Source organism: Canis lupus, chromosome 5, assembly GCF_003254725.2.
Source record: "Canis lupus dingo isolate Sandy chromosome 5, ASM325472v2, whole genome shotgun sequence".
Taxonomy (NCBI): Eukaryota; Metazoa; Chordata; class Mammalia; order Carnivora; family Canidae; genus Canis; species Canis lupus.
Window position 1 is genome coordinate 40,582,772 of NC_064247.1, and position 9,190 is coordinate 40,591,961.

General features: G+C 56.8%; 1 protein-coding gene across 1 annotated transcript; it reads left to right on the plus strand.

The window, feature by feature from the left end:
- The first annotated feature begins 207 nt into the window (after positions 1 to 207).
- ALDH3A1 (aldehyde dehydrogenase 3 family member A1) lies at positions 208 to 8,307 on the plus strand. Its single transcript, XM_025428234.3, has 11 exons — positions 208 to 298; positions 1,998 to 2,164; positions 3,655 to 3,886; positions 4,381 to 4,466; positions 4,675 to 4,883; positions 5,273 to 5,390; positions 6,058 to 6,199; positions 6,827 to 6,993; positions 7,354 to 7,453; positions 7,871 to 8,001; positions 8,102 to 8,307. Exons 2-11 carry the CDS (start codon positions 2,003 to 2,005, stop codon positions 8,114 to 8,116), a joined length of 1,362 nt encoding a protein of 453 aa, XP_025284019.1. The 5' UTR covers positions 208 to 298; positions 1,998 to 2,002; the 3' UTR covers positions 8,117 to 8,307.
- The last annotated feature ends 883 nt before the right edge of the window (positions 8,308 to 9,190 follow it).

A 9,190-nucleotide genomic window follows, 5' to 3' on the forward strand; every position in this document is an offset into this window, starting at 1 on the left:
CAGAGGCTCCTTTTGAAGATTGGCTGGGAGCCCCACCCAAGCCTTCACAGACGCATTCTTGCATTTCAGAATAAGAAAAAAAATAAACAACCCAAGGCCTAATCCCCAAAGCTGGGGCTCAGAGGAAGTGGAGGTCCGTTAGCTAGAACCCATATTTGAACACTGTTTTGTTCTTGTTACACGAACTTCCTGGGCAGGGACTCCCAGGCCAAGTGGGCGGGAAGAAGGGTCCTTAAATGTATCCCCTCTAGGCTGCTCATTCCAGAAGTTCAAGCTGCTGAGAAAGACTGTGTCAAAGGTAATCCTCTCCCCCATCCCTCCATATACCCCCGACCCCGTTCTTTTTTTTTTTTTTCCTAGGTGGGAATATCGAGCATCTTTTGGCCTCACCTTGCTCATCTGTAAAATGGACTCCTAACAGTTCCTTCTTCGTGGGCACTGCCATGGAGTTTTTGTGAGGATCCAAGGGAATGATGGAGGGGGAGTCGTCCACGGGGACACCTGGGGGCAAAGTCGGCACAGGTGAGGCAGGTGGGATGCAGAGGTGTGGAAAGGCGGACCAGTCCCGGGAAAGGAATTTCATCGGCTTGCTCCCCTTGGGGTGCCAAGTGCAATGTTAGATGCTTTCCAGCCCCATTAATGTCTGTGATAACTGAGAGGCGATGCCTTTATTAATGCCATCCATAGAGGGGGCTCCTTCCCAGATACCACATGGTTCTGAGTGCTGGACCTGGGGTCACACCAGACTCTTCCACCCTGAGCCGCCCAGCCTTGGTGGCCACTGGCCAGCGGCTGCGGCCCTGGGTTGACCACCCAGATCTGGGGAGGGAGGCAGAACCTTCCAGTAGAGCTGTGTGGCTGGGGTTGTGGCCAGCTGGGGTGCCCTGGATTCCAGCGGCGCAGCGCCTCTCCTGTCTGTGCAGAAGGCCTGAGATGGGGGTCAGCACCAAGGACAGGGTAGGCAATGGAAGGTCCCAGAAACCACTCGCTGGAATTTGAAAAGGATTACACACACACACACACACACACACACGCACAGACCTATTTCCATTTTGAAAAAATATATATATATATACACACATCATATATACATAAATTTATGTATATATATAATATATACAGTATATACAATTTTTTGCAAGGTAGAAATAGCCTTATTGTTTTTTTTTTCTGATATTAGTTCTGCAGTGTCTGAAAGTGGTAGGATATCTCTGGGAGGGACAGTAAGGAATTCCTGAGGGAAAAGGGAGAAGGGAGACTTTTCCCTGTGCCCCTTTTGTCTCTTTTACTTCTTCTATCATGAGTGTGTGTTACCTATTCAAAAAGTTACAAACATTTTTTAAAAATGCAAGCTCTGTTGCAAAAGAAGTCAAACATCACAGAAGACGAAAGCAAAGATCACTACTAATTCCACCCCTGCCCGTTGTCACCATGTTGGGGGTTATCCTTCTGGTCTTTTCTGGCAGTGTGTAAGAGAGCACACACACACACGCACATGCACACACCTCCAGGTGCATGCCTAGTGTTCCTGCTGTTCTGTAACTTCTTTTCTTTTTTATGTGTCATGCTATGCCTTGTGCCCGGGACACATCTGGCACAGAAAGCAAGGGAGCTCTACCTCCCTCCTAAATCCTGCACAATCATTCACTGCATAAGTGCTATATTCATTTTGATTGCTGATGGACATTTAGGATGTTTCCAGTATTTCTGTGTTATATACAACCTCGATAAACTTTCTTAGCCACGAATGTTTAGGAGCACTGTAATTTCTGTAAGCTCCTGAAGGTTGAGTTTATCATCAGCTCAGGGGGTATTCAGAGAGTCTGAGGGTGCAGGCATCTGGGTTAGGGAACCGAGAAGGCAAAAGAATGCTATTTCCCTGTGCTCCTGGAGACATCTTCTTCCTATAAAATTAACGCGGTGGAGGAGCAGTGAGGGTGCTGCCCCTGCAGCGCCCAGGTCGTCCTCCCCTGCTCCAAGGTGCTGTCTCCCCCCAGGCACCATGAGCAAAATCAGCGAGGTCGTGCAGCGGGCCAGGGCCGCCTTCAACTCGGGCAAGACTCGCCCGCTGCAGTTCCGGATCCAGCAGCTGGAGGCGCTGCGGCGCATGATCAAGGAGCACGAGAAGGACCTGGCGGGCGCGCTGACCGCGGACCTGCACAAGGTGCGCCCCCCACAGTCCCCCTCTCCCCGCACACCCCCCCCCCCCGGAGGCGAGGGGCAACAGGAAGGGTCGCTGCTCGCCTGTGGGACATCCGCTGCGCGCCTGCGCTCTGTGCCCAGCTCTTTGCATGGAACCGCAGCTAGTCCTCGCAGCACTGTGCCAGTGGCAGGACCCTTTCTAGAGGAGGAAAAGTGGAGCTCAAGCCATCAGACGCTGCGATGCCGCGCTCAGGCCACTCCTCCCAACCCATTCCGAGCCCCACGATCCCCCGCAGCCCAGCGCAGGGCCCGGCAGCTCCTTTCCCCCATGTGCCTGCCATGCCCTCCTGGCTTCACTTCCTTCTCCATGCAGCCGGGAGCACGAGGCCACCCTTTTTAGCCATGTGCTGCGGACCCGACACCCTGGACTTCTGATCTGCTCGTTCCCCCAGGCCTCAGCCCCATGCAGGCCACCTGATTCCCGCCCCGCCCTCCTGCGGCCCCACCAGAGAACATCACAGCTTGGCATCCCAAAGGGGTCCCCGCTCTGCGGTATCCTCCCTCCCTCCCCATCCATCCTTTACCCTGAGCAAAATCAGACCCCTCCCAATTCTCAAATCCTTCACCTTGCTGCCCTCAAGTCCCCCAGCCTTGCTTCCCCTGTTGGGTTTTGCCCTGGAGAAGAGCAGAGGGGCTTTGGAGCTCATCCTCCTCCTGTTTCCAGGCTAAATCCAAACAACAACTTCACAAGTTCTGTTGTGCTCTTCACAGCCAGAGTTCCTGGAAGAGTGGTGTATTCCACGGCCTGCTCCTCCTTTCTCCTCACCCCTGCACAATGGCTTCCTCCCCACCCACTCCAGGAGGATCCCTTGAGCCCTCTGCCCACGCCCTCCTTCTCCAGCTGAGGTTCTCCTGGATTTTGTCTTCTCTTTGGCAGTCATTTTCCTGTACCTCCTCAAAGGGGCCTTCTTAGGGCTCCATCCTGGGTTCAAATCTTATTTTAATCTGTATGCGTTCCTGGACACACCTCTGCTCTGTTCTCCCCTTGAATGACCTACAGATCACTGCCCAGGTCTGAGGTCTCCTCAGGCAGCATGAACTTGACCTTTCCAAATCTCCCTGGTCCTCCAACACTGTCAGAGAGGGACCCTCACAGACCTACCACCCCAGCGGCAAAGCCTCAGCTCCGCCAGCACCCCCACCACGTGACTTCTCTAGCTCAGGCCCCGGGGAGCCCCCACTGAACACTCTCCCATCACCCTGGCAGCTGAACATGCTGGGCTGTGGCCAACATGCCCACCGGCAGTCCTGCGAGGTCCAGATCATGCTCCGATTATTTAGATCAGGAAGCTGAGGTTAGGAGAGGGTAGGCAGCTCATTCAAGGTCACAAATCTAGGGAACAGTGAGCCAGGACAGCCAGCCCTGGTGACTCCCTGATCAGAGCTCCAGCTGCACGGCTGGCCCTGGATCTCCCAGCAGCGAGCTCACACGGAGCCCTGTTGCCACCACAGAATGAGTGGAACGCCTACTACGAGGAGGTGGTGTATGTCCTGGAGGAGATCGAGTACATGATCAAGAAACTCCCCGAGTGGGCTGCAGACGAGCCCGTGGAGAAGACTCCCCAGACCCAGCAGGACGAGTGTTACATCCACTCAGAGCCCCTCGGCGTGGTCCTCATCATCGGCACCTGGAACTACCCCTTCACTGTCACCATCCAGCCCATGGTGGGTGCCATTGCTGCAGGTATGTGAGCTCCGTTTCAGGAGGGAGTCACCGAGGATCAAGGTCCCAGCCCTGCTGAGTGTGGCCAGAGATGAGGGGCAGGGCAGAGCTCAGCGAAGATGGGGAGAAGATGGGGCCTGGGGTCAGATCGTGGTCTGATGGATCTTTCTTCCACCAGAGGCTGTAGGGACCAAACTATGTAGCCAGACCCCTGGTGCCCAAGGCCCAGTTGGGCTCAGATGCCCCTGCAGCCTGCGTCTCCCCACTTGCAGTGTGTGCCGGGCTGGGGTGCTCTCGGCTTAGAGACATCTGAGCTCACCGGTCTCGCCAGTCCAGGGCAGAGACTTGTCCCTCTTCTCCCACTCGGAGGCAGCTGCAGGGAGGTGGGGGGCAGCTCCTTCGGGCAGGCATGTGCCCTTGGCTCCTCTGTCCACTCCTCCAAGGACACAGAGAATGGATGGGGCTCTGGGCTTGGTTACTGGCAGGGCAGGGCTCTGACTCTGTGCGCCTCGCAGGGAACGCAGTGGTCATCAAGCCCTCGGAGCTGAGTGAGAACATGGCAAACCTGCTGGCCACCATCATCCCTCAGTACCTGGACAGGGTGAGGTGCTCTCCAAGTCTTTGGGGGGTTGAGAAATAGTGAATCTGTGCAGCAAGTGGCTAAACCTTGGGGCGAGGGCAGCCAGCCTCTCCCATAGGGGTGAATGAGTCCCTGGGTCAGGAGAAGGGGTCTCTTTGATGGTGGCTGGCTGGGCGGGTGAGGAGGGCTTGTGGTCTTTCCTGAGCCGTGGCTCCTCCTTGCACAAAAGGACCTGTACCCGGTGATCAGTGGGGGCATCCCTGAGACCACAGAGCTGCTCAAGGAGAGGTTTGACCACATCCTGTACACGGGGAACACCGCCGTGGGGAAGGTCATCATGATGGCTGCAGCCAAGCACCTGACACCCGTCACGCTGGAGCTGGGGGGAAAGAACCCCTGCTACGTGGACAAAGACTGCGATCTGGACATTGCCTGCAGGTGAGGGGTGCGGCACCTGTCTGCACCGAAGCGGCCGTCCTGGCTGCCTTCCAGCTCTGGGTCCGGGCATGCTGGGAAGGCTCCCACGGGGGAAGATTCTTCCAGAATTCTAGTCTGGCCAGAATTCTTTCATATCCCATGTGTGCAGCCTTCCAGGTGGCGGGGACCCCAAGCAGAGATGATACCTGGCCATGCCTAGAAGCCTGTGGGATGCTTCCACTGGTGGGAAGCTCACAGCCTTTGGCTTCTGTCACCCGAGAGCTCCCCCCAGAGCTCCCCCCCAGAGCTCAGCTCCTGGTGCCTTGATCCAGAGCTAGCAGAGTAAGATGCTTGTCTCCAGGAGCCTCCCGTGCCTTGCAGAATGCAATCTAATCTGCAACTTTTCGCAGACGCATTGCCTGGGGGAAATTCATGAACAGCGGCCAGACCTGTGTGGCCCCTGACTACATCCTCTGTGACCCCTCCATCCAGAACCAAATTGTGGAGAAGCTCAAAAAGGCTCTGAAAGTGAGTGTGGGCCCCTGGGGCTGAGTGGGAGGCTGCGAGGCAGTGAGGTGGGCCTTGTCTTTAGAGAACACTGGATTTTTTTTCCTGATCCTAAAAACAATCTATACTCTCTGTAGATAATTTGGAAAAGATTATAAAACAATAAAGCATAAAGCCAAAAAAGGGGGGGGCATGCCTGAGTGGTTTAGTGGTTGAGCATCTACCTTTGGCTCAGGTCATGATCCCGGGGTCCTAGATGGAGTCCCACATGAGGCTCCCCACAGGGAGCCTGCTTCTCCCTCTGCCTGTTCTCTGCCTCTTTCATAAATAAATAATCTTTAAAAAAGAAAAACAAAAGCTCCACCCAGAAACCCACCACCTCAAGACAATGACTGCTGCCTTGTTGGTATGTTCCCTCCCCGTCCTCTCTGTGATGACACATATTTGATCCTATCGCGATGTCCACACAACAGTGTGTATATTCCTTTCAAATACTGCTGTCTCACAGCTCTCCATCTGCCACGAAAGTTTGGAGTGGCCCAGATGTCACAGCAGCTCGGCAGCCCCCAGTGTCGCTGTGCATCAGCTGGGTGGTGCCCCTGTGCCCCCAGGCCAAGGACACCCCTCAGCCTCTGGCCCTGATGAGGGTCTGCATCCTCACCTGAAGCCTGCCACCTCTTCCCTACAGGAGTTCTATGGGGAGGATGCCAAGAAGTCCCGTGACTACGGAAGGATCATCAACTCCCGGCACTTCCAGAGGGTGATGGGTCTGATGGAGGGCCAGAAGGTCGCCTATGGAGGCACCGGGGATGCGGCCACCCGATACATAGGTATGTGTGCTCACCCTTGGTAAGAGCACTGCCCACCCCACCCCATGCCAGGGGTCCCCGCAAACTGGCGGCAGGTGGGCACTGATCCTTGGAGAGTGGGTGTGGGGTGGGCTCTGGGGCTGCAGGCAGGCAGGGGCTGGGAGTGACTCCTGCAAAGCCCATCCCCAGCCTAGAAGCCTTCTGCCCACAAGGCCCGGGGGACAGCTTCATCTCCTCCCCACTCCTGCGGCATCAGCAAGGGGTATGAGGAGCAAGACCACAAGAGCGGCAAGTGGCCAGCTGGAGGGGTCCCAGTGCCTAGGCTTGAAGGTCACCAGATGCATCCCCACCTTGCCCCCAGTTTGGCAGGGAGTGAAGAGCTCTGGCAGGGGCTCAGGTGGCGGGCAGGGCACAGTGCCTGCCCCCTCGTGATGTGGACCCTGTGTCCCCCAGCCCCATATAGGTTATACATAGTTCTTCCCACAGTCTGCCAGGATGGAGCCCGGCAGGTGGAGGGCTCATCCAAGCCCCACCTGAGCCTCCATGGCCTCACCTGTGCGGGGATTGAAGGACGAAGTTAGATGCCTGCACTGGCCAGGCAGGCGGGGCCCTCGGCACCTGCTGACTCTGGCCTGTTTCCTGCCTCAGCCCCCACCATCCTCATAGACGTGGATACCCAGTCCCAGGTGATGCAGGAGGAGATCTTCGGGCCCGTGATGCCCATCGTGTGCGTGCGCAGCCTGGAGGAGGCCATCCAGTTCATCAACCAACGCGAGAAGCCCCTGGCTCTCTACGTGTTCTCTCTAAATGACAAGGTGGGCCCAAGATCCGCTCTCCCCAGGGTCCTGGGGTCCCTGACACAGCATTATGTGAACAGGATCCAGGGGGCCACAGGCCCTGATTCAAATTCTAGCTTCAGTGCTCACTGCTGTGTGATCTTGGGCAAGTCACTTAACTTTTCTGGCCCCTTTCTCCTGAGCTCCGAAACCAGTTGTTTCCCACAAAGTACTTGACTTGTGGGGAGAATGGGAGACCCTGACTGGGGTTCAGACTGTGGTGCGGCTCTGCCTCTACCAGCTTGGCCCTTGAGGCTCTGGGATGCACCCAGACAGGGTGCGAAGGGGCCTGAGGTGTCCTGGGAAGGAGACTGAGGCAGAGGCTGGGTGCCATTGCAGATGATTAAGAAGATGATTGCAGAGACATCCAGCGGTGGGGTGACAGCCAATGACGTCATCGTCCACGTTTCTGTGCACTCCCTGCCTTACGGGGGTGTGGGTGAGTCTGGGGCTGAGCTCACTGCCCGCTTGCCCCCCTAGAAATGTCCCCCCTCCCCACCCCTGCTTTGGGAGTTCAGGAGCGGCTGGAGCAGCCCTGGGCCTCAGACCCCCACTAACCTCTCCTGTGTGGCTCCTGTCAGCATATTCAGGAGCTGTGTTTGACCTCAAGACCTCAGCGGCCATGAAAGGTCCCCTGGTGCAGCAGGCCTGCTTAGAGGCCCCGAGAGAGGGGACACAAGCCAGAGGTCACATGGCCATCGGGTGGCATAGCTGACACTGAACCCTCCTGAGCACTCTCTATGTCCCCAGGGTGGAATCCCTGGGGGATGCTCCAGGGACTGGCCACCCCTGGGTTGCTGAGGCAGGGGCTGGGGGGTCTCCGGGCACCCGGGGCTGAGCTGGCTCCTCCCTGCAGGCAACAGCGGCATGGGATCCTACCACGGCAAGAAAAGCTTTGAGACCTTCTCCCACTGCCGCTCCTGCCTGGTGAGGCCTCTGCTGAATGACGAGTCTCTCAAGACCAGATACCCCCCGAGCCTGGCCAAGGTGAGAGGCGGGGTGGAGGCTGTCCGGGAGGCTAGGCTGCTGGGAGCCCCTGGGCCACACAGGACCAGGGCCTTCTTGCCCCCTTGTGTCCTCTTCACAGATGACCCGTCACTGAGATGCACCTGGCCTCTCCGCGCTACACCCCTGCCTCTGTCCGGCCCTAGGAGGATTGTTCCTGGGCCCCCCCTTTGCTCCTCTGTGGATCAGCGCATGTCCCCACTCCCATCTGGGCCCTGGGCTTCACTTCCCCAAGTCCCCGCCCCTTTGCTGGACATAGAAAAGACCAATAAAAGTTCATCAGCCGGACAGATGTGTGCGTGTGCATGCTTCCTTTGCAGAACACCCCCCATCCTCTCCAGTCCCATCCACACCCCCACCCCAGCCAGTTCTTATCCTGATTCACAGTGAAGGTCTCCCCAAAGTTCCCCATTGGCCCCTGGGGCCCCGAGGCAGGGGCACTGGTGAGCAGGAGACACTTATCTTGCATCTAGACTGTGGGAGTCAGCTCCATTTGTGGAGTGTACCCAGGGAAGGGGTGACCATCGGGAGGCTGTCTCGAGAGCAAACGGCTCAGAAACTGGAGGCCAGTGTGCTCCTCGCAAATTAGGTTTGACACCTAGGTCAGGGATCCCGTGGTGAGACCGTGCAGTCGTCAATGCGAACCCCCCTGGTGACTTCCGAGGGCAGCCCCTGGGCAGAAGGCCAGGAAGCCAGGTCAGCCCCCTCGGACCCACAGTGCCTGATCACTCTGGGTCAGGCGGCATCCAGGCCCAGGAGTCTGGACTTAGAGACCTGAGGTGCTAGGACAGTGTCTGGGGAGGATGTTCTCAGGTGTCCCTGTTTCCAACAAAGGCCAGGCCCCCACTGGGCCCGGGACCCCTGCCTCTCTCAACCTGGCCTTCTCCTGACCTTGACTCATGTCATTACCCGCCTTCTCCTCCATCCTGAATCTATTCCTAGTCTGTAGTATCTCACATCTTATTTATGCTCCTCCCCCAAACCCTAAATACAACCCCAAATAAAAGCCCTTAAGCTGTTCCTTGTGCTTAGTTCCCTCTAGTGAGGGGAAGGGGTGGGACCAGGTGGAGAGTGGCACAGTTTTGTATTGGCTGGGTGCTTACCCCATTTACTTATTTTGCAAATATCCAAATACTTGAGTAACAACAAAACCAAAACCCTCTCAAAGTCC

What these genes read in the sequence shown, in the direction of transcription:
- ALDH3A1 (XM_025428234.3), top strand. Translation starts at nt 2,003, where the DNA reads ATGAGCAAAATCAGCGAGGTCGTGCAGCGGGCCAGGGCCGCCTTCAAC. An exon ending in TCCCTCAGTACCTGGACAGG is followed by an intron (nt 4,467 to 4,674) that starts GTGAGGTGCTCT and finishes CTTGCACAAAAG; the next exon opens with GACCTGTACCCGGTGATCAG. An exon ending in TGTTCTCTCTAAATGACAAG is followed by an intron (nt 6,994 to 7,353) that starts GTGGGCCCAAGA and finishes GTGCCATTGCAG; the next exon opens with ATGATTAAGAAGATGATTGC.